General features: G+C 44.5%; 1 protein-coding gene across 3 annotated transcripts; it reads right to left on the bottom strand.

Annotated features, from left to right (window-relative positions):
- Window positions 1-3,883: 3,883 nt before the first annotated feature.
- Window positions 3,884-21,892, bottom strand: arpp21 (cAMP-regulated phosphoprotein, 21). 3 transcript variants are annotated; one of them, XM_024441115.2, is made up of 19 exons: window positions 21,632-21,892; window positions 10,393-10,539; window positions 10,230-10,274; window positions 9,999-10,082; window positions 9,721-9,893; window positions 9,558-9,617; window positions 9,289-9,426; window positions 9,004-9,100; window positions 8,736-8,834; window positions 8,641-8,663; window positions 8,467-8,520; window positions 8,129-8,331; window positions 6,721-6,813; window positions 6,508-6,641; window positions 6,252-6,305; window positions 5,969-6,136; window positions 5,788-5,875; window positions 5,357-5,490; window positions 3,884-4,421 (listed from the first exon to the last, which is right to left on the bottom strand). In XM_024441115.2, exons 2-19 carry the CDS (start codon window positions 10,525-10,527, stop codon window positions 4,242-4,244), a joined length of 1,962 nt encoding a protein of 653 aa, XP_024296883.1. In that variant the 5' UTR covers window positions 10,528-10,539; window positions 21,632-21,892; the 3' UTR covers window positions 3,884-4,241. The 3 variants fall into 3 exon arrangements, with proteins under 3 accessions (XP_024296883.1, XP_024296881.1, XP_024296882.1); XM_024441113.2 differs by lacking the exon at window positions 21,632-21,892 and adding an exon at window positions 15,562-15,681; XM_024441114.2 differs by lacking the exon at window positions 21,632-21,892 and adding an exon at window positions 14,833-15,222.
- Between the last annotated feature and the right edge of the window lie 1,519 nt (window positions 21,893-23,411).

The following is a 23,411-nucleotide window of genomic DNA, read 5'->3' as shown; positions in this document are numbered from 1 at the left end:
CAATTTTGGTTTCATCAGACCAGAGAATCTTGTTTCTCAAGTTCTGAGTCCTTTAGGCAAATGGGCTGTTAGGTGCCTTTTCCTGAGGAGTGGTTTCTGTCTGGCCATTCTACCATAAAGGCCTGATTGGTGGAGTGCTGCAGAGATGGCTGTCCTTCTGGAAGGTTCTCCCTCTGATAGAGCTCCAATCGGGTTCTTAGTCACCTCCCTGACCAAGGCCCTTCTCCCCCGAATGCTCAGTTTGGCCAGGTGGCCAGCTCTTGGAACAGTCTTGGTGGTTCCAAACTTCTCCCATTTAAGAATGATGATGTGTTCTTGGAGACCTTCAATGCTGCAGAAATGTTTTGGTACCCTTCCCCAGATCTGTGCCTTGGCACAATCCTGTCTCAGAGCTCTACGGACAATTCCTTTGACCTCATATGGCTTGGTTTTTGCTCTGACATGCACTGTCAACTGTGGGACCTTATATAGACAGGTGTGTGCTTTTCCAAATCATGTCCAATCAAATGAATTTACCACAGGTGGACTCCAAGTTGTAGAAACATCTCAAGGATGATCAATGGAAATGGGATGCACCTGAGCTCAGTTTTGAGTCTCATAGCAAAGGGTCTGAATATTTATGTAATAAGGTATTATTAAAAAAAAAAAATGCAAACTTAAAAAAAAAAAAAACTGTTTTCACTTTTGTCATTTTGGGGTATTGTGTGTAGATTGATGAGGACATTTTTAAATTTAATCCATTTTAGAATAAGGATGTAATAAAATGTTTTTAAAAAATCAAGGGGTCTGAATACTTTCCGAATGCATTGTACCAACCAAAGCAGGATGGTCCGCGCGTGTTCCAAAGATGTGAATGTGAGTTTTGAATTCTGTTGACCACTCAGTTAGTTTGTCCAATGGAGAGGTAAAGGGTGTATGTGTGTCTTTGAGCCACCTGTATGCACACACACTCACTTGCTCCCTGACCTGCTCCTAGTCTGTGTGTTTAGGACAGGTGTTCATTTTGTATCTGAGAGCAGCCAAGACCAGAGCCAAGATGGCTGTGTTTTGCCCTTTGACACACAGGAGAGGTGTTCTGCATGCTCCTTTTTAATTAGCCCTTTAAACATTAGTTGTGATTTATATATTAACGTTATAAGCTAACTTATACCAATTCATATTTTCTTTTAACCCTGAATATTTAAATACCTGTGAACTTTTCCTTTGTAGTTAGTTTGTGTGTGTGTGTCTGTGTCTGTGTGTGTGTGTGTGGAGAGAGACAGATTAATTTTGGGCCCAAGTGAACACATCCCTATAAACACACTTGCACACATGTGGACTCCTCCCTCTGCTCTGGTTGGTCTGTACTAGAGACCTGCTAGAATTGGAGAACCCCAGCTTGCTCTGAGAGAGGGGAAGCCCAGGGTTTGAACCCAGTTTGTCTGCGTGCCACGAGACTGTGTTGGTCCTCTGAGCTGAAGTGTAGGTATTAGCTTGGGGAGGTACCCCAAGTCTTCTAGTCTCAGATAAGGTTATTGGCGATGGGAGGGTGGTTCATCTCAGAGAGGGAAAATATAACCTGAATGGTCCACCAGCTCAACCTTGTTCTAGAGGACTAGACCATGACTCCGGTTCTAAAGGGGGAGAACCCTTTGGGGCAGTGTGTGTGTGAGAGTGTGTGTGTGTATAGGGGGTGGGTGTGGTGCATTACTATGGTGACATGTTTAGAGCGTTAGACTTACTTGAGTGACGCTATGATGATGAGTGACGTTACTAAAAGTAGAATCTACTGTGATAGGTCAGGAGTAAAGACAGATCTATCTAGGTTGAGTATTTCGATAGATCTGTTTCACCTCCAGGCCTATCTAGGGCTTGTATTCTGTGTTTTAATGCTTTCTGTCTCTATACCAATAGACTCACTGACTCATCTCACTATGGCTGCCTTTTTATTAAAGATCATGGAAACTGAAAAATACATTCCTCTCCTGTGAGTGAGTGTGTGAGGGTGTGTGTGTGAGAGTTATCCAAATTGTTAACTGCTGAAACTAGTGACAATGAGGATGATAACCCCTTTGGTCGGTCACGTATACTAAGTTTTGCTTTGCTTACTTCAATACTGTGGTGTGTATTATGTCCTTTTATGGAAATAGATGGCAGTGTTTGTGTTCCTGGGTCACTTCCTGGGCTATACTCACCAATGCCGACTGGCCACCTGTAGGGTGCCATGAAGCCAAATTGCCAAGCAGACAGCTTACATCCCTTTGCATTTTGAAAGACGGGGGGAGGGGAGTTGTGAGGTGTCTCCCCTGCACTGACAGAAGCCAAGCAGAACGTGTGTGTTTTATCAATTTGTGTTTGTCTCATCATTGACCATGTTGCATCAGTAAAGGTTTGTGTGTATGTGTGTGTGAGAGAGAGTTAGTGATGGCGACCATGAGAGTGAGTGAGGGAGAGAAAGACAGATACTGAGCAGAAAGGGTGAACTAAAAAATTGCCACACGAAATGTCTTAATAGAGTGGTTTTGTCTTTTTTTAAACCTCACATCACTCTTTTCCTTTCTGCAAAATGGACAGCAGTGGTTATTATGGTAGTGGGTGTCCTCATCTACTACAGATCATACTATCCCACAACCACTAAATTCTCGATGGACCCTTAAGAGTGAAGACAAGACTTTGGAGACAGGACCACAACAAAAGGTGTAAATATACTGAAATATATATATAAATGCAACATGCATCAATTTCACTGAGTTAGTTCATAAGGAAATCTGTCAATTGAAATCAATTCATTAGGCCCTAATCTATGGATTTCACGACTGGAAATACAAATATTCATCTGTTGGTCACAGATACCTTAAAAGGTAGGGGTGTATATCAGAAAACCAGTCTGCCTCATGCAGCGTGACACATCTCCTTCTCATAGAGTTGATCAGGCTGTGGCCTGTGGAATGTTGTCCCACTCCTCTTCAACAGCTGTGTGAAGTTCCTTGATATTGGCGGGAACTGGAAGACACTGTCGATCCTGAGCATCCCAAACATGCTCAATGGATGACATGTCTGGTGAGTATGCAGGCCATGGAAGAACTGGGACATTTTCAGCTTCCAGGAATTGTGTAGAAATCCTTGCGACATGGGGTTGTGCATTATCATGCTAAAAAAATGAGGTGATGGCTGCAGATGAATGGCACAAAAATGGGCCTTCAGATCTCAAATTGGCATCAATAAGATGCAATTGTGTTTGTTGTCCGTAGCTTATGCCTGCCCATACCATAACCCCACCACCACCATGGGGCACTCTGTACACAATGTTGACATCGTCAAACCACTCACCAACACAATGCCATAAATTTGGTCTGCAGTTGTGATGCCGGTTGAACGTACTACCAAATTCTCTAAAATGGTGTTGGAGGTGGCTTATGGTAGAGAAATTAGCATTCAATTTCTGCAGTCATGTCAATTGCATGCTCCCTCAACTTGAGACATCGGTGGCATTGTGTTGTGTGACAACTGCAAATTTTACAGTGGCCTTTTATTGTCCCCAGCACAAGGTACACCTGTGTAATGATAATGCTGTTTAATCAGCTTCTTGATATGCCACCTGTCAGATCGATTAATTATCTTGGCAAAGGAGAAAAGCTCACTAACAGGGATGTAAATAAATGTGCACAAAATTTGAGAGATAAATGGAAAATATCTGGGATCTTTTACATGTTGCGTTTTATATTTTTCATAAGTGTAAGACTTGTTATAGATTGCTCTCTGTGAATTACATTCTGGATCTATCAAAAAAAAAAAACATCCGTTCAACAATTTAATAATTGTGATACAATCAATGCTAACAATGTCAGCAGTGTGTAGATTAGAAAATCAGATCAAATACTCAATGTGAAAGAGACCACAGCCGTTAGAAAGGTGACCTGTCAAAGCAGCCACATCAGTTTATTCTGCTCAAACACTACAATACATATATATAATCATTTCATATCCATACAAAACTCAACTGGAGTATATAAATGATGCTTTTAAATCAGTACAGTACCTCTGATACAGGTTTGGCACAATACATTGCCTGTGGTATACTGTGTGTGTGTAACAGCTTGAACACTGGTTGCATCTCAATCAACACAGTCCGGTGGGGTTGTGCAAGTGGAGGTGGGGGGGAAGGGAGGTCAAGTGTGTGTATGTGTAGGGGTTATGTAAGTTTAGGTTGGGTGGGGGCGTATGTGTGGCGGTTATGTAAGTTTAGGTTGGGTGGGGGCGTGTTAGTATTTTCCCGCCCACCCCTGGCTGCTGATGTTGCTACAGCTGGAGGCATGGCAGCCGGTGTGTAGAGGGGGAGGGGGTATGGGACCAGGGGGACAGGTTGGAGATACCATGCAGCAGTAACCCCCCTCACCCCGCGACATGAGACCAGTCTGGGGGTACGATACCCCCACACCACCCTGAGGGAGAGATTCAATTTAGGCACAGATTTGATTAGTAGCCTGACAACACTGCAACTTTAATTCAACACTGAGGAATTACTGTGGTCAGTTTATTAGGTACACCCATCTAGTACCAGGCCGGACCCCCCTTTGCCTCCAGAACAGCCGGAATTCTTCAGGGCATGGAAATGTTGCTCATTTGGTCTAATATAAGCCATTTAGCAGACGCTTTTATCCAAAGCGACTTACAGTCATCCTGCAGACATTTGACCTTCCACACCATTACACCCCCACCACCAGCCTGTACCGTTGACACCAGGCAGGATGGGCCATGGACTCATGCTGCTTACGCCAAAGCCTGGCTCTTCCATTGGTATGACGCAACAGAAACCTGGATTCGTCGAACCAGGCAATGTTTTTCCACTCCTCAATTGTCCAGTTGGTGATTGCGTCACCACTTGAGCCAGCTCTTCTTGTTTTTAGCTGATAGGAGTAGTACCAGGTGTGGTCGTCTGCTGCAATAGCCAATCCGTGACAAGGTCCGACAAGTGCGTTCTGAGGTGCCGTTTTACATACCACTGTTGTACTCTCACCAAGGAGCTGTTTTCGCCCACAGGACTGCCGCTGACTGGATGTTTTTGTTTGTGGCACCATTCTCTGTAAACCCTAGATACTGTCAAACGTGAAAAACGCAGGAGTCCGTTTCTGAGATACTAAAACCGGCGCGTCTGGCACCGACTCTGATACCATGCTCAAAATCACTTGGGCCACTCGTTTTGCCAATTCTAACGTTCAATCAAACAGTTACTGAATGCTTCGATGCCTGTCTGCCTGCTTTATACAGCAAGCCACAGCTACGTGACTCACTGTAGGAGCTCACCATTTCCGTGAACAGGGTGGTGTACCTAATACAATGGCCCCTGAGTATATGACACTGTGGTTGTCATGGTTACCTGTGTTACACCACATGGGTGGGAGGAGCCAGGTGGATAAGAACCCAGCAATCTTTGGGCTTGGCTCTGAGGCAGCTGCAAACTCATCATCCCCTGGTAGGTCTGCTGCTGATTGGCTACGACAGGAGAGTAACCTACAAATACACACAGAGACAGATATACAGATAAACGCCCAGCAGATTATTCATAAAACATCAATCATTTGCTTGTTTGTTTAAAGCTAATTCAAAGCTGTATCATTTGCTGTAATATCTGACAAATGGAGGACTACCAGCTAATCAGCATCTCTCTGTAGAGTAGAAGCAGCAGGAAAAGAGACCGGTTCACTGTGAGACCTCAGACTACATCTCTTACAGTGTAACGGCCCCCCTCCCTACTGCCGCACGCACGCACACACACACACACACACACACACACACACACGTACGTACCTGTAGGCTGTATGGCCTGGGTAGGTGTGGCAGGTCTTTGGGGTGCTGAGGTAGGATACTGAGTAGTAGAGTAGTAATACACAGGCACCTACAGTACAGAGTTCAACATCATGTCAACACATGGGACTATTCTATTATTCTGTTCTACCATTCTATTATGATTGTGTTGTGTTATTCCTACCTGAGTTGGAGGGGGTTGGCAGTAGCTGGGGGGGTTGTGAGGAGGGGGAGGTGCGGTATAGACATAACTCTGTGTGGGAGAGGCTAAGGGAGGGTATAGAGACGGAGCTTCCCCCAATGGCTGACAGCTCACAGTCATGTGACCAAACTGAGACGACAGGTCCTCGCTCTGAGGACCACAGAGAACATGTTAATAAAGACACGCAGACAGACATAATACATTTATACTGTTCATTCATACACTGTTATATCCACAAAAACACATGCATGAAAAAACTTAGTACCGTAGAGTATTGCAACTGCTGGGGAGGATAAGAGACGGACGAATATTGAACCACCTGAGAGAAAGCATTGTTATTGCCAGTCTTCTATTACAAAAACAGGCTCTGTTTATTGCTATTATCGACACGGCTGGAACACAATTTGGCCAATCGGGTTGCATGGACAGGACTGTTTATACATTTAGTATAACTAATGAATAGGTAGATTGTTGTATTTGTATTCAAAATCTATTTGGTTACTGTGCAATCAGTGTTTTACCTGAGGGACTGTGTGGCCAGCCATTGGCTGCTGCGGCAGAGGGGCCTGCTGCTGAGGCTGGCTTCTTGTTGGCTGCTGGGGGTCTGGGGGGTTGTAGATGGCAGGACTTCCGTCTGGGTTCAAGAAGGGCTGGCCTGGGGTTAGAGGTCAAGGTTAAACTCACAAATCCCTTTTCACATATACATGTATGTGTATGTGTGTGTGTGTGTGTACCTGTATGTGGGTTCAGTAATATACTTCCTGGTGGAATCCCATTCTCCATGGGCACCGTGAGGTAGTTGGAGCCTGTGGTGGGGGCATGGTCATCTGGGAGAGAGAGATACAGAGAGACAGATGACAGATGAGGTAAAGTGAGAAAGGAGGAGAGAAGGTGGGAAAGGGGGAGAGGAGGAGGGAAAGGGAGAGAGGAGGAGAGAAGATGGGAAAGGGAGAGAGGAGGAGGGAAAGGGAGAGAGGAGGAGAGAAGGTGGGAAAGAGAGAGAGGAGGAGAGAAGGTGGGAAAGGGAGAGAGGAGGAGAGAAGGTGGGAAAGGGAGAGAGGAGGAGAGAAGGTGGGAAAGAGAGAGAGGATGAGAGAAGGTGGGAAAGAGAGAGAGGATGAGAGAAGGTGGGAAAGAGAGAGAGGAGGAGAGAAGGTGGGAAAGGGAGAGAAGGTGGGAAAGGGAGAGAGGAGGAGAGAAGGTGGGAAAGGGAGAGAGGAGGAGAGAAGGTGGGAAAGGGAGAGAAGGTGGGAAAGGGAGAGAGGAGGAGAGAAGGTGGGAAAGGGAGAGAGGATGAGAGAAGGTGGGAAAGGGAGAGAGGAGGAGAGAAGGTGGGAAAGGGAGAGAGGATGAGAGAAGGTGGGAAAGGGAGAGAAGGTGGGAAAGGGAGAGAGGAGGAGAGAAGGTGGGAAAGAGAGAGAGGAGGAGAGAAGGTGGGAAAGGGAGAGAGGAGGAGAGAAGGTGGGAAAGAGAGAGAGGAGGAGAGAAGGTGGGAAAGGGAGAGAGGATGAGAGAAGGTGGGAAAGGGAGAGAGGATGAGAGAAGGTGGGAAAGAGAGAGAAGATGAGAGAAGTTGGGAAAGAGAGAGAGGAGGAGAGAAGGTGGGAAAGGGAAAGGAGGAGAGAAGGTGGGAAAGGGAGAGAAGGTGGGAAAAAGAGGAGGAGAGAAGGTGGGAAAAGGAGGATGAGAGAAGGTGGGAAAGGGAGAGAGGATGAGAGAAGGTGGGAAAGGAGAGAGGATGAGAGAAGGTGGGAAAGGGAGAGAGGATGAGAGAAGGTGGGAAAGGGAGAGAGGATGAGAGAAGGTGGGAAAGGGGAAGGATGAGAGAAGGTGGGAAAGAGGATGAGAGGAGGAGAGAAGGTGGGAAAAGAGAGAGGAGGAGAGAGGTGGGAAGGGAGAGAGGGAGAGAAGGTGGGAAAGGGAGAGAGGAGGAGAGAAGGTGGAAAAGGGAGAGAGGAGGAGAGAAGGTGGGAAAGGGAGAGAGGATGAGAGAAGGTAGGAATGGGAGATAAGGTGGGAAAGGGAGAGAGGATGAGAGAAGGTGGGAAAGGGAGATAAGGTGGGAAAGGGAGAGAAGGGAGACATTAAAGTACATGGAAAAGGATCAGGATCGTAGTTCAATTAAATTAGATTATTTTCTACCTCGTGCGTCCCAGCTGTGATTGGCTGGTCGGGCCTTGGGGGCGGGGTTTGGCCTCTGATAGGCAGAGTCTGAGTCTGTGCTGCTCCAGGGTCGGGGGTCGTTGCTATAGCGACCTGAGTCAGTGCTGCTCCAGTTACTATAGCGACTATAGTCAGTCTCCGTGCTGCTCTGTCGGCTTGAGCCCGAGTTACCCCTGGTACCCCTGAAGGACACACAGACCAGCAACTGATTTAGACTAATAAACTGGTCATTAAAGGCCCGGTAGTGTGTTCAGCTAAACGCTACTAGTACGGTCAAGATTCAGTACCACTCAGCCACCAGTCGAGAGCACACTCACCTAAAGAGCTGCCTTCTCTGGGTTGCAGCATGGGGGCTACCATCCTCTATAGACCTGCAATAACGACACACAATAATCATCACAATGTTATTACAACCGTCCATTGGGGAACATAAAAAAAATTAAAAAAACGTCACCCAACTTTATTTACGTCTAACATAAAAACAATATTACCTGGTCTCCTGGGGACAGGCAGGCTGTGGAAGACAGAAGAAAGAATAAGATGTGTGTTTGTGTGTGTGTTTGTGTGTGTGTGTGTGTGTGTGTACCTCCTGGTTGAATATCCTTTCTCTAGCTCTCTGGTACTCCTCCTCTCTCTCTTCCATTGATTTGCTCCGCCTCTCCTCGCGTAGTGGGTGGAGCCTCGCCTGGTGGGGGCAGGATAAGAACACAACCTCTCAAAATCTGGAACTCTGACAAGGACCTCTAAAAGCTGTCCAAATATGCAAGCTTATATAGTGCTTACATGCTACTAAGAAAGAAAGAAAGAAAGAAAGAAAGAAAGAAAGAAAGAAAGAAAGAAAGACAGCTAGCTACCTGGTTGTCTTCTGCGTTGTCTCTCTTCAGTATGGTTCTCCACTGAGTCTCCTCTCCTCTCTCCTCCTGGACATAGTCCATAAACCTCTGCTCTGGTCTACACACATATAGAAATAGAGAATAATACAACAACAATAATATGTCCTTTAGCAGACACTTTTATGTCCAAAGACTTATAGTAGTGAGGACACACGTTATTGTATGGGTGTCCCCAGCGGGAATCAAATCCACGATCCTGTTGTTGCAAGCGTACTGATATACCACAGAGAAGAGACAGTTACGTACATGCGTGTGTTACTGGTGCTATTGATGATGACAGATTTGCCAGTCTGGTCCACATTGTGTTCCATGCCAAAGTAGGCTGCTACCCGGTGGACCAACATACGATGGTAGGAAGACATGTGAGGGAATTTCTTATAAGGACTGAGAGAGGGAGTGAGAAGAAGATGGGAGGGGATGACAGTCCTGCTTAGACAACACATTGAAGTAAATACAGTAAATCATATTTGCATTAAAAAACAATTATGGCCACACACACACACACACACACATACCCGTTGTCTGTGATGAAGTCGATCATGTCCTGCTCCAGTTTCAACAGCATCATCCTGTCCCTGAAAGATGACAACACCATGACATCATATTATTACCATGACATCATTGCCAGCTAAGCAGTTACACACACACACATACACACACACACACAGTTTTTTGTACCTGGGATTGCTGTTTAGGGTGGTGATGATAAACTGGTGCAGGTCAATCCCAGTAGAGTCTGTGTATTCCTGACTGGTGTCTGAGATAATTAGCGTGGGCACATTTGGCTCTTTGCTCTGCTCTTCCTCCTCATTGTCATGGCAACCTGGCAGCATGGTGTCTTCAACAGAGCTCTAAAACATCAAACATCACATGATGTGCGTGTTTTGTGTCTGTGTTTGTGTTATGAGAGTGTGTGTGTTGTGCGTGCATGTTTTATGTGTGTGTGTGTGTGTTACCTGGCTGTCTTGGGTGGTGTCAGGAGGGGATGGTGGGAATGACTCCTCACACACAGCCATGCTCCTCACCAACCTGCCTTTGGCCTGAAACAAGCAACAACATTAACCAATGAAATAGCCTCAGAAGTGCAAACCCTGCCCACCCGGGGCTAAATCAAGGCTGACACAGTGTACATACACAACAGTGATATATATGGCTCTACGTAGGTGTGTGACAGAAACAGAGTCTACCTTGGTTCTCCTCCTGGCTGGTTGCCCCTGGTTACTGACGGGTTTCTGTGGGACAAAATGTGACAAATCATCACACAGTGACATCACATGGCATTCCTCAGGGACCAGTCATGTCACCTATCTGATCTATAATAACAACACCTCATTCAGTCACAAGTCTTACCTGCTGCTCCACCTTTCTGTTGTCATGGTGACACTCATCCTCTGTGGAAAGGGGGGGTGAGGATGGCAGAGCGGAGGGGTATAACTCGTTACATGACCTCAGCCCTGAGGATTCTGGGACGATCGCTTCAGACATCCTCTCTGAAAACTACAAAACACACACGTCAGTTACTGATATAAACACACACACACCTACTTAATGTCACTTGCAGATCCCATAGAACGGCTTTTACATATGCTGCCTCTCTCTGACCTCCTTCCCCCTGTACAACACACTCCATGGCTGCCTAGTTGGGTCTAAGGGTGTGTGCATGAGCGTGTGTGTACATAGTAAATGTGTGTGCGCAGTGAGTGTATGCGTAACGTGTGTATTCTTAGGCTTTTCTTAGTAACAGCAGCTGTGGGAGGCATCATCCGATCTGCCGGCAGCAATATTCCCAGAATTCCGAGCTGAGCTCCTGATCCCACTGGTGGGAAAAACCACATTCCGGCCAGCGCTCCAACCCCTTGGACAGGAACACTTATTCCTGTAACACCACAGTGTCATAGGGAACACTTATTCCTGTAACAGCACAGGGTCATAGGGGACACTTATTCCTGTAACACCACAGGGTCATAGGGGACACTTATTCCTGTAACACCACAGGGTCATAGGGGACACTTATTCCTGTAACACCAGTGTCATACGGGTAATTTATATATGGAACACCACCCTATTAGAGTTATGATTACTAATGTTGCGTCTAAAGCAGTTTGTCTAATAGATAGTTTGGGCAGATGTGGTCTACGTTTCAAATGGCACCTATTTCCTTATGTAGTGTCTGGTCCAAAGTAGTGCACTGCATAGGGAATAGAGGTGCCATTTGGGACACAGTCATGGCTACAAAGAAAGTGTATTACATAGATCCAGAAAGAGGAGTAAAGAGATTTAGGGATACGGACAGAGAGAGATGGGAGAGAGAAAGGATACAGAAAAAGATTTGGAGAAGCAGTGATGAAAAGAGAGAGAGATCAGAGAGAAAGCTCAGAAAGAGGGATAGAAAAGAGGGTAGGGAAAGTATAGAATCAGCAGGAAGAGGAGAGTGGAGCATATGGCTGCTGGGTTGAACTGATCACCGTGGTAACAGAGCTTTATGGGAGGCTTTAAGGAGGGGAGAGAGGAGAGTTTTAGCTGAACACTGCAGAAACTGTGACACGCTTGTTGGAGTGTGACAGATGGAGACGGGACACAGGGACTTGTGTCTGTGTGTGTTTAGGCCTGTGCACCATCATTCATCTGCTGATCCAACTGCCCCTGTGCCCGAGGAGAGAAGAGTTTAGTTACCAGTTCTTCACCTGCAGAAAAAAGTGGTTTTGCACACCATATCGAGTAGCCTACTAAACTATACTGAAAAAAAATAGAAAAGCAACAATTTCAATTTTTTTACTGACTTACAGTTCATATAAGAAAATCAGTCAATTGAAATAAATGAGGCCCTAATCTATGGGTTTCACATGAGTGGGCAGAGGCACAGCTTTGGGTGGGCCTGGGAGGGCATAGACCCACCCACTTTGGAGCCAGGCCCACCTAATGGGGAGCCAGGCCCAGCCAATCTGAGTTTTTCCCCCACAAAAGGGCTTTATTACAGACAGAAATATTCCTCAGATTCATCAGCTGTCCGAGTGGCTGGTCTCAGATGAAGCCGGATGTGGAGGTTCTGGGCTGGCGTGGTTACACGTGGTTGGCGGTTGTAAGGCTGGTTGGACATACTGCCAAATTCTCTAAAATTATGTTGGAGGCGGTTTATGGTAGAGAAATGAAAATTCAATTCTCTGGCAACAGCTCTGGTGGACATTCCTGCAGTCAGCATGCCAATTGCACGCTCCCGCAAAACTTGAGACAATTGTGGCTTTGTTGTGTGGCAAAACTGAACATTTTAGAGTGGCCTTTTATTGTCCCCAGCACAAGGTGGACCTGTGTAATGATCATGCCGTTTAATCAGCTTCTTCATATGCCACACCTGTAAGGGGGATGGATTATAGTGGCAAAGGAGAAATGCTCACTAACTAGGGACGTAAACAAATGTATGCACAACATTTGAGAGAAATAAGATTTTTGTTTGTATATAACATTTCGGGGATCTTTTATTTCAGCTCATGAAACATGGGACCAACACTACATGTTGCGTTAATATTTTTGTTCAGTGTAGTTCTGGGGGGAAAAAGTTTTTAAAAATCTGTATAACGTTGTGTCCGACCTTATATGGCCAACCTGAGTCTGGAACCTTACAACAACAACACTTGGTACCTGCAGTGGGCTAACCACTGGTCAACCAGAGTGAGTCATGGTTGACTGGGGGCCACACATGTACGTACAGTGCACTCAAAGTATTCAGGCCCCTTGACTTTTTCCACATTTTTATTACATTACAGCCTTATTCTAAAATTGTAAAGATTGTAAAAATTCAAAAGTTTTTTTTCTTCATTAGTGTACACACAATATTCCATAATGACAAAGCACAAACAGGTTTTAAGAATTATTTGAAAATGCAAAAAAATAAACAGAAATATCACATTTACATAAGTATTCAGACCCTTTACTCAGTACTTTGTTGATACACCTTTGGCAGCAATTATAACCTTGAGTCTTCTTGGATATGACACTACTACAGATCCTCTTAAGCTCTGTCAGGTTGGATGGGGAGCGTCACTGCACAGCTATTTTCAGGTCTCTCCAGAGATGTTCGATCGGGTTCAAGTCCTGGCTCTGGCTGGGCCACTCAAGGACATTCAGAGACTTGTCCCGAAGCCACTCCTGCGTTGTCTTGGCAGTGTAATTAGCGTTGTTGTCCTGTTGGAAGGTGAACCTTCGCCACAGTCTGAGGTCCTGAGTGCTCTGGAGCAGGTTTTCATCAAGGATCACTCTGTACTTTGCTCCGTTCATCTTTCCCTCGATCCTGACTAGTCTCCCAGTCCCTGCCGCTGAAAAACATCCCCAAAGCATGATGCTGTCACCACCATGCTTCACCGTAGGGATGGTGTCAGGTTTCCTCCAGACGTGATGCTTGGCATTCAGGACAAAGAGTTCAAGCTTGGTTTCATCAGACCTTCATAGAGCCAGCTCTAGGAAGAATCTTGGTAGTTTCAAACTTCTCCCATTTAAGAATGATGGAGGCCACTGTGTTCTTGGGGACCTTCAATACTGCAGAAATGTTTTGGTACCCTTCCCCAGATCTGTGCCTTGACACAATACTGTCTCGGCACTCTACAGACAATTCCTTCGACCTCATTGCTTGGTTTTTGCTCTGATTGTGGGAACTTATATAGACAGGTGTGTGCCAAATAATGTTCAATCAATTTAATTTACCACAGGTGGACTCCAATCAAGTTGTAGAAACATCTGAAGGATGATAAATGGAAACAGGATGCACCTGAGCTCAATTTCTAGTGTCATAGCAAAGGGTCTGAACGCTTAAGTAAATATGGTATTTGTTTTTTATTTGTAATACATTTGCAAATATTTCAAAAAACTTGTTTTGGCTTTGTCATTATGATTGTTTATTATTGTTATTATTATTATTATTGAGTGTAGATTGATGAGGGAAAAATGTATTTAATCCATTTTAGATTAAGGCTGTAACGTAACAAAATGTGGAAAAAGTCAAGGGGTCTGAATACTTTATGAATGCACTGTATGTGTATATCATATTTCTCTGTAGAATCCACTTGACCCACTGAGACAGAGCTGATATAACCATAGTGGCCAGTCAAGCTACTATTCAGGGTGTGTGTGTGTGTGGCATTCCTGTGCCCTGGCTGAGCTAAGACACATGATATTTTTACCCCTATAGACCTCCTGCTCACAACCTTCATTGGGCTGTCAACTAAACCTCTCTCTCCTTACCCCCCCACCCCCTCTCTAACTCTCTCCCTCTGTCTACCTCTCTCTTTCGCTCTCTCCCTATCTGTCTCTACTTCCCCCTCTCATGCTCTTTTTCTTTCTTTTTTTCTCTCTCTGGGAGGACAGGAGCACACACCATCACTGCCAGTTCACCACGTATTTCAGTTGCTGTTTGACCTCATTTTTCCTCTGGTAAACCGAGAATGTAGCCTGCGTACAGGGCCCATTTAGCAAAACTTATAAATGAATAAAATAAATTAATTAATGAATGGTCAAGGACCAAACCAGTATCTGGTGTTCGTGGACATTTAGCACACATTTAGTAACAATATCTGACCATGTGGACTTGTCTGTCAGACCTCAGTATGAAAATAGGTAAAGCCATTTGGCCGGGGGATGACTAACCCATGGATATAGGTTTATCTATAAAAACTGCAACAACCCGAAGACACAGCACAACTCGATAGCACAGCGACATAAACAACAATAACATCATCATCACCATCAACCACAACATCAACAGCCACTTCAGTAAACAGTGGGAGTGTGTGTTTATTTTACCTCGCGGGAGATGATTCGTAAACCAGGAGCTCCTCGAGCGCCGTGTCCGTGTCAAATCTCCCCTCAGACGCTCGGGACGGCTCTTTTTAGAGGTGTATTTTTGAGTGAGTCACGGTTGGTTTCCACTACGCGCCTTTCGCTTTTCTATCTGTCAGACACCGGCACAGTGCACGAGCTGCCTCTCTCTCCACCCACACGCTGTATCTCCAACACACACACCAGCTCTGCTGCCTGACACTGAAAGGCACGCGCACAAAATTCTCTCTCTCTCTCCCTTTCCCATCTATCCATCTCTCTCGCACACACAGTAGCCTAGTTGTCACCTGCTAGTCTAGGTTTAGGCGGTATGGTTGGCACGGCGTGCAGAGATGGAGACTGGGTGTCGGCCTCATCTCCCCATGGCACACTGTCAGAAATAGACCCACCTATTATATAAAGTCTATTAGAAAGAGGACAGCTGTGTGTGTGTGTGTGTGTGTGTGTGTGAGACACTCAGCTGGTACATCAGCTATAGCTCTCTAGTGCGTCTGTACTGTGAGGTGTTTACTGTAAGTGTAAAATTGCTGGAGCTTTTGGGGAAGAGAGCAGAGCAGCCTAATACAATTTACTGTATGCTACATATTAATGTACTCTACTTAACTTGGTTTGTAAGGACATCCTTTGAATACTCTGCGTGTGCGAATGCATGCGTGTGCATGCATGTGCGTTGGTGCACCTGCTATAACACACCTGTCTCATTGTGGCTTAGTGGTGGGTAACGAACGTTTGCATAGAACAGCTAGAGGTTTTCTTACTCCCTTTTAATCTCTCATTTCCTTCTCTGCTTCACTCCCCCTCTTGGCTATTTATCTAGACAGAGGGAAAGAAAGAGAGAGAGAGAAAGGTATAATTATTGTTAACTGTCCTGGACTAATTTGCAGAAAGAAGCTGTAAAAAAGTCCTTCTCAAGTGTGTGAAAACAGCACTTTAGACGCTAGAGAGACAGCGAAGGGGGTGGGGGGTGAGGAAGAGAGAGCTCTCAAGCTTACACATTTTAGGCCAACAGGTCTCAACACTCTCAGATGTGGGTATCATGAAGATGATGGTGGTGATATGATGATGATACGACAAACTCGATGATGGCTATTTATATTTGTTCCTAATGAATCAAGATTTTTCGCCGACATAGCAACAGTCTCTATGGATACTCAGCAGTTAGATACCACAGCAGATCACCCTATTTAGTCTTCTGAACTCTCTTATTATGGGCTGCGGTTCCCAGAGCCTGACCTGTGTGTGTGTGTGTGTGTGTGCACACGCATACGTGTGCATGTTTAACCAGAAGTCCCCACAAGAATAGTAATCAAACAAAAAATTTGACCAACTGGGGACATTTAGTTTATCCCGAAAAGAAATACGAGCTATGTAGATATTCCATAAAAAATCTGCCGTTTCCAGCTACAATAGTCATTTACAACATTAACAACGATCAATTTGATGTTATTTTAATGGACAAAAAAATGATTTTCTTTCAAAAACAAGGACATTTCTAAGTGGTAGTGTGTGTGTGTATATATATATATATATATATATATATATATATGTATTAACCCAAAAAATATATGGGGGATTGGAAAGCTACAATCTATCTGCAATATTAAAGCTGATCTAACCCCTGAAAAAAATAACATTTGTATTTTATCCCCATACAGTCCAATACCACTTCTAGGGGGTTTAGGGTTAAGAATTAGCTTCAGGAACTAGGGTTTGTTTTAGGAATTTATCTTTATTTAACAAGGCAAGTCAGTTCTTATTTACAATGACGACCTACACAGGCCAAACCCAGATGATGCTGGGCCAATTGAGCGCCGCCAATTGAGCGCCGCTCCCAATCATGGCCGGTTGTGATACAGCCTGGATTTGAACCAGGGTGTCTGAAGTTACGCCTCTAGCACTGAGATACAGTGACTTAGACCGCTGCACCACTGGGGAGTTTACATTTTTGGGTTAAGGTTTGTTTTTTGGGTTACGGTTAGGTTAGGGAAAATAGGATTTTGAATAGGACTGAATTGTGTGTCCCACAAGGTTAGTTACACAAGAAGTGTGTGTGTGTGTGTGTGTGTGTGTGTAGGCCCGACTATGAGTGACAGGTCATCACAGACACATGCAGATTAATTAACAGAGTAGGCAGTTTATTTCTCTATCACTGTTTCTGTATGATGAAAGATGGAGCTGACTATAGTGTAGCTAACCTAAGTTAGAGTAAGATCCTGTATGTAATTTAGGCTACTGTATGAGCCTTTTCTAGGTTTATGTTTATGCTACTAAATACGGGTCAGTCAGCTGTGTGTCAGTGTTTCTGCTACTAAAGACGGGTCAGACAGCTGTGTGTCAGTGTTTCTGCTACTAAAGACGGGTCAGACAGCTGTGTGTCAGTGTTTCTGCTACTAAATACGGGTCAGTCAGTTGTGTGTGTCAGTGTTTCTCCAACTAAAGATGGGTCAGTCAGCTGTGTGTCAGTGCTTCTGTTAATTAAGACGGGTAACTCAGCTGTGTGTGTCAGTGTTTCTGCTACTAAAGACGGGTCAGTCAGCTGTGTGTCAGTGTTTCTGCTACTAAAGACGGGTCAGTCAGCTGTGTGTCATTGTTTATGCTACTAAAGACGGGTCAGTCAGCTGTGTGTCAGTGTTTCTGCTACTAAAGACGGGTCAGTCAGCTGTGTGTCAGTGTTTCTGCTACTAAAGATGGGTCAGTCAGCTGTGTGTCAGTGTTTCTGCTACTAAAGATGGGTCAGTCAGCTGTGTGTCAGTGTTTCTCCAACTAAAGATGGGTCAGTCAGCTGTGTGTGTCAGTGTTTCTCCAACTAAAGATGGGTCAGTCAGCTGTGTGTGTCAGTGTTTCTGCTTGTCTTGGCCTTCCTCTATTTCTGATGTCCATCCAGTTAGATTTCTACTTGGCATAAAATTGTCAACTGTGCTGTGATGCTTCACAAAAGTACTGAAAATGTCTATTCTCATCATTTCTACAGAATGTAAATTAAAGATAAACATTTTTAACCTTAAAGACGGGTCAGTCAGTTGTGTGTCAGTGATTCTGCTACAAAAGATGGGTCACTCAGCTGTGTATGTCAGTGTTTCTGATACTAAAGATGGGTCAATCAGCTGTATTTCAGTGTTTCTGCTACTAAAGACGGGTCAGTCAGCTGTGTGTCAGTGTTTCTGCTACTAAAGACGGGTCAGTCAGTTGTGTGTGTCAGTGTTTCTGCTACTAAAGACGGGTCAGTCAGCTGTATTTCAGTGTTTCTGCTACTAAAGACGGGTCAGTCAGCATTTCTGCTACTAAAGACAGGTCACTCAGCTGTGTGTGTCAGTGTTTCTGCCTCGAAAGATGGGTCAGTTAGCTGTGTTTGTTAGTGTTTCTGCTACTAAAGATGGGTCAGTCAGCTGTGTGTCAGTGTTTCTGCTACTAAAGACGGGTCAGTCAGCTGTGTGTCAGTGAGAGGGACAGTTAAGCCCTCAGATATGATAAGTGAGTTTCAGGCACGGCAGAATCCACAGAGACTGACACTGGAGAACAGACAGCAGAGTGTGTGTGTGCATTGGGGAGACAGTACGTCAACAGTGCCACCTGCTCCAGAGGGACGAAGGCCAGAGGAACACACGCACACACACTGTTGGTTTTACTATCCAAGTGGGCACCAAAAAATGTATTCTCATTCAAAATCCTATTTTCCCTAACCCTTAACCTAACACCAAACCCCTAAAATTAAACCTAACCCCTAACTGTAACCCTAACCCAGGGGTTATTAAACTTTTTCAGCGTGGGACCCAAATGAGAAATTCTGTGTTTTCCTGGGACCCAAGCTTATGAAAACATGCAACTATACGTAAATATCGGTACTTTTCATATTGCCCTTATGTCTAAAACAAATGCAAAATAGACAAATAGTAAATAACAATGAAATATAATAATATTAATACAGTTGAAGTCGGAAGTTTACATACACCTTAGTCAAATACATTTAAACTCAGTTTTTCACAATTCCTGACATTTAATCCTGGTAAAAATTCCCTGTCATAGGTCAGTTAAGATCACCACTTTATTTTAAGAATGTGAAATGTCAGAAAAATAGTAGAGAGAATTATTTCTTTCAGCTTTTATTTCTTTCATCACATTCCCAGTGGGTCAGAAGTTTACATACCAAATACTAATTGAGTGTAGCATTGCCTTTAAAGTGTTTAACTTGGGTCAAACTTTTCAGGTAGCCTTCCACAAGCTTCCCACAATAAGTTGGGTGAATTTTGGCCCATTCCTCCTGACAGAGCTGGTGTGACCGAGTCAGGTTTGTAGGCCTCCTTGCTCACACATGCTTTTTCAGTCCTGCCCACTGTTCTATAAGATTGAGGTCAGGGCTTTGTGATGGCCACTCCAATAACTTGACTTTGTTGTCCTTAAGCCATTTTGACACAACTTTGGAAGTATGCTTGGAGTCATTGTCCATTTGGAAGACCCATTTGCGACCAAGCTTTAACATCCTGACTGATGTCTTGAGATGTTACTTCAATATATCCACATAATTTTCCTTCCTCAGGATGCCATCTATTTCGTGAAGTGCACCAGTCCCTCCTGCAGCAAAGCACCCCCACAACATGATGCTGCCACCCCCGTGATTCACGGTTGGGATGGTGTATTCTTCGGCTTGCAAGCCTCCCCCTTTTTCTCCAAACATAATGATGGTCATTATGGCCAAACAGTTCTATTTTTGTTTCATCAGACCAGAGGACATTTCTCCAAAAAGTACGATCTTTGTCCCCATGTGCATTTGCAAAACGTAGTCTGTCTTTTTTATGGCGGTTTTGGAGCAGTGGCTTCTTCCTTGCTGAGCGGCCTTTCAGGTTATGTCAATATAGGACTTGTTTTACTGTGGATATACATACTTTGGTACCTGTTTCCTACAGCATCTTCACAAGGTCCTTTGCTGTTGTTCTGGGATTGATTTGTACTTTTCACACCAAAGTATGTTCATCTCTAGGAGACAGAACATGTCTCCTTCCTGAGCGGTATGACGGCTGCGTGGTCCCATGGTAATTATACTTGCGTACTATTGTTTGTACAGATGAACGTGATATCTTCAGGCGTTTGGAAATTGCTCCCAAGGATGAACCAGACTTGTGGAGGTCTACAATGATTTTTATGAGGTCTTGGCTGATTTCTTTTGATTTTCCCATGATGTCAAGCAAAGAGGCACTGAGCTTGAAGGTAGGCCTTGAAATACATCCACAAGTACACCTCCAATTGACTCAAATGTTGTCATTTAGCCTATCAAAAGCTTCTAAAGCCAATTTTCCAAGCTGTTTAAAGGCACAGTCAACTTAGTGTATGTAAACTTCTGACCCACTGGAATTGTGATACAGTGAATTATAAATTAAATAATATGTCTGTAAACAATTGTTGGAAAAATTACTTGTGTCATGCACAAAGTAGATGTCCTAACCGACTTGCCAAGCCTATAGTTTGTTAACAAGAAATTGGTAGAGCGGTTGAAAAATGAGTTTTTATGACTCCAACCGAAGTGTATGTAAACTTCCGACTTCAACTGTAGCTATTCATGTTTATGTTTCCCCAATAAAAACACTTACAGTGCATTCAGAAAGTATTCATACCCCTTGACTTCTGGAGCAGGTTTTCACCAAGGATCTCTCTGTACTTTGCTCTGTTCATCTTTGCCTCGATCCTGACTAGTCTCCCAGTCCCTGCCCCTGAAAAACATCCCCACAGCAAGAACAAATTTGTTCCTAACTGACTTGCTTAGTTAAAAATAGGTTAAATAAAAATATATATTTTTAAAGACTAACGTAACAAAATGTGGGGAAAGGGAAAGGGTCTGAATAGTTTCCTAATGCACTGTACTCATCTGTCTAGGTTGGAACTGCTGCTGTTAAAATATAAGAAATAATTTTAATTCTGAACTGGAATAAGCTGATTGATCACATCACAGAGATGTAGACCAGAAAACACAGACACAGGGTCAGTTTTTGATAGTGCAACCCTAAGTAACAGTACAGAAGAAACATGATCAGGCCTACTGTACATCTTACTGTAGAAATTATTGTTGAAAAAAAATTAGGTTGGAACTGTTGTTAAAATACAATAAATAATTAGCATTCTGAATTGGAATACACTGACTGATCACATCACACAGATGTAGAGCAGAAAACACACACGGTCCTAATGAGAGGTGTGTGGCTGGTTGAAGCTTTCAACAAGCATTTCTATTCTGGGCACAGTTTTTAACAGTGCAACCCTGAGGTCATGCTCGGCATGGAGTCTGTTTCTGTACTTGTTTTTTAAGTACACCAGAGTTGAGAACCTGGACACACTGGCAAACTGCATCAGAACATCTACTGCTTTCTCAGTCAGGTAGGAGACTGCTTCCTGCTGTAGATGAGCAACCCAGAACTGTGTGTGAGTTTGCCTCAAAAAGCATCTTGCTTCAATCAGTTTACTCCAGTTCAGAATAACAATTATTACTTGTATTTTAACAGCAACAGTACCAACCTAGACTTGTTTATACCAATCCTTTCTACAGTAAGATGTACAATAGGCCTGATCATTTTATCGTCATATGTACTGTAATTTAGGATTGCACTATTAGTATAGCAAGCTAGCTTGCTTACTTTGGCTAATATTAGCAATCTAACTAACGGTAATAGCTGTGTACAAGATAATTATTTGAAAGAGAAATTCACAACTACTACTTTGATAGTATTCCATTGTTTCTGTTTATAATACGACAACAATGCCTTGCAAGTTGACTTACTTTTCCACTGTCGAGGCACTGTTACCTGAAGCATTCAGCCCTGCTCTGAAAGAACACCCTGGGTTTTACTGTCATGCTGTGGATGTTTGGTCAGGACCTGTCGTTTTTAATTTGTTTGTTTTGAGAGACTCATTACTAAGCACTTCCCCGCACAAAACACATTGTGTGCGCACCTCGTTATATCTCAAAGTTTGTATGAAACCAAGAGAGAGAAACTCTTCGCTGTATTTGCGTTTCATGACGATTGAGCTGTCAGAACTTGTGGCTAGCTTGACTCCATTTGATGACATCGGCGAGTGAGACAGCGCGTCATCTGCTGCTCAACTACAGCGCTGCATCGTGTGCGTCGCGGGGTGATCTTCAATAAAACTTCATTTAAAGAAATCTGGTAAACTGCAAAGCACACGGGCATCTCCCCCCCACACAGACACAAAAAATTCCCAAGACCCCTCTCATATCCTTGTCCTCTGCCGTTATGGCTGAGTCATCAGGGACAGTTTAACATATCACAGAGACAGACAGACATAGACCTGACACAACAATGCAACAACTGTCAGTGTGTGTGTGTTTGGTTTTACTATCCTTGTGGGGACCAGAAGTCCTAAAATCTATGCATGCTATGCCTATGAGCGTGGGGAGCTAACACAAGTCTTCAGGTCTCCATCAAGGTTATTCTTGAATCGCCTTTTTTCGGGCCCATTTATTGATTGGTTGTTTAGGCAGGAAATGACATAGTAGGGGAGCCCAGTCAGAGAGTTTGTGTGGGTGTTTGTCTAAGTGCCTCTGTCCACCAGTAGTAGATCATATCTGTGACAGTGAACGGGTGCGACAGCGTGGAGCTGAGAGCTCTTGTGAGTCATTTTGGCATGCTGGGTAATTTATAATCTGTCACAGTTATGTTCTCCCGCTCTCTTTCCCCTCTTCTTTTTCGATGCAATTAAAAGTGACACTCCTGTAGTTACACGTTGTGAATTACTGACGGACGACGTGCAGACACTTTAGATGAACACAGTGAAACTGTCCTTCTCTACATTCATCCTGTCTGAGAGATGGAGGAGAAGGTCAGTCTTACTGAGCTGACCTCTCCATCTCTCCTCCCAGACCTCAGACTTGACACCCATCTGTCACACACACTCAGTGGAACAACATTTGCATAATAATTTACTTGGAGATGCCCAGAGCTCAGGGGTGTGATTAGTGGAACAGAATTAACCTCACAAATAAAATAACAGTCTTTTGGGCCTCCCGGGTGGCGCAGTGGTCAAGGGCGCTGTACTGCAGCGCCAGCTGTGCCACCAGAGACTCTGGGTTCCCGCACAGGCTCTGTCGTAATCGGCCGCGACCGGGAGGTCCGTGGGGCGACGCACAATTGGCCTAGCGTCGTCCGGGTTAGGGAGGGTTTGGCCGGTAGGGATATCCTTGTCTCATCGCGCACCAGTGACTCCTGTGGTGGAACGGGTGCAGTGCGCGCTAACCAAGGTTGCCAGATGCACAGTGTTTCCTCCGACACATTGGTGCGGCTGGCTTCCGGGTTGGATGCGCGCTGTGTTAAGAAGCAGTGCGGCTTGGTTGGGTTGTGTTTCGGAGGACGCATGGCTCTCGACCTTCGTCTCTCCCGAGCCCGTACGGAGGTTGTAGCGATGAGACAAGACAGTAACTACTAATAATTGGATACCACGAAAAAAGGGGTAAAAAAAAACACCAAACAGCAAGCAATGCAGATTGAGACGTATGGTGGCTAGGAAAAACTCCCTAGAAAGGCCAGGACCTAGGAAGAAAC

Source organism: Oncorhynchus tshawytscha, linkage group LG13 (assembly GCF_018296145.1).
Source record: "Oncorhynchus tshawytscha isolate Ot180627B linkage group LG13, Otsh_v2.0, whole genome shotgun sequence".
In the NCBI taxonomy this organism is placed as follows: Eukaryota; Metazoa; Chordata; class Actinopteri; order Salmoniformes; family Salmonidae; genus Oncorhynchus; species Oncorhynchus tshawytscha.
Note: the sequence above shows the minus strand (reverse complement) of the source record. Positions and strands in the feature narration are given on the sequence as shown.

What these genes read in the sequence shown, in the direction of transcription:
- arpp21 (XM_024441113.2), bottom strand. An exon ending in CAGCCAGGAGGAGAACCAAG is followed by an intron (nt 10,083 to 10,229) that starts GTAGACTCTGTT and finishes TGCTTGTTTCAG; the next exon opens with GCCAAAGGCAGGTTGGTGAG. An exon ending in GCCAACCCCCTCCAACTCAG is followed by an intron (nt 5,876 to 5,968) that starts GTAGGAATAACA and finishes TCTGTACTGTAG; the next exon opens with GTGCCTGTGTATTACTACTC.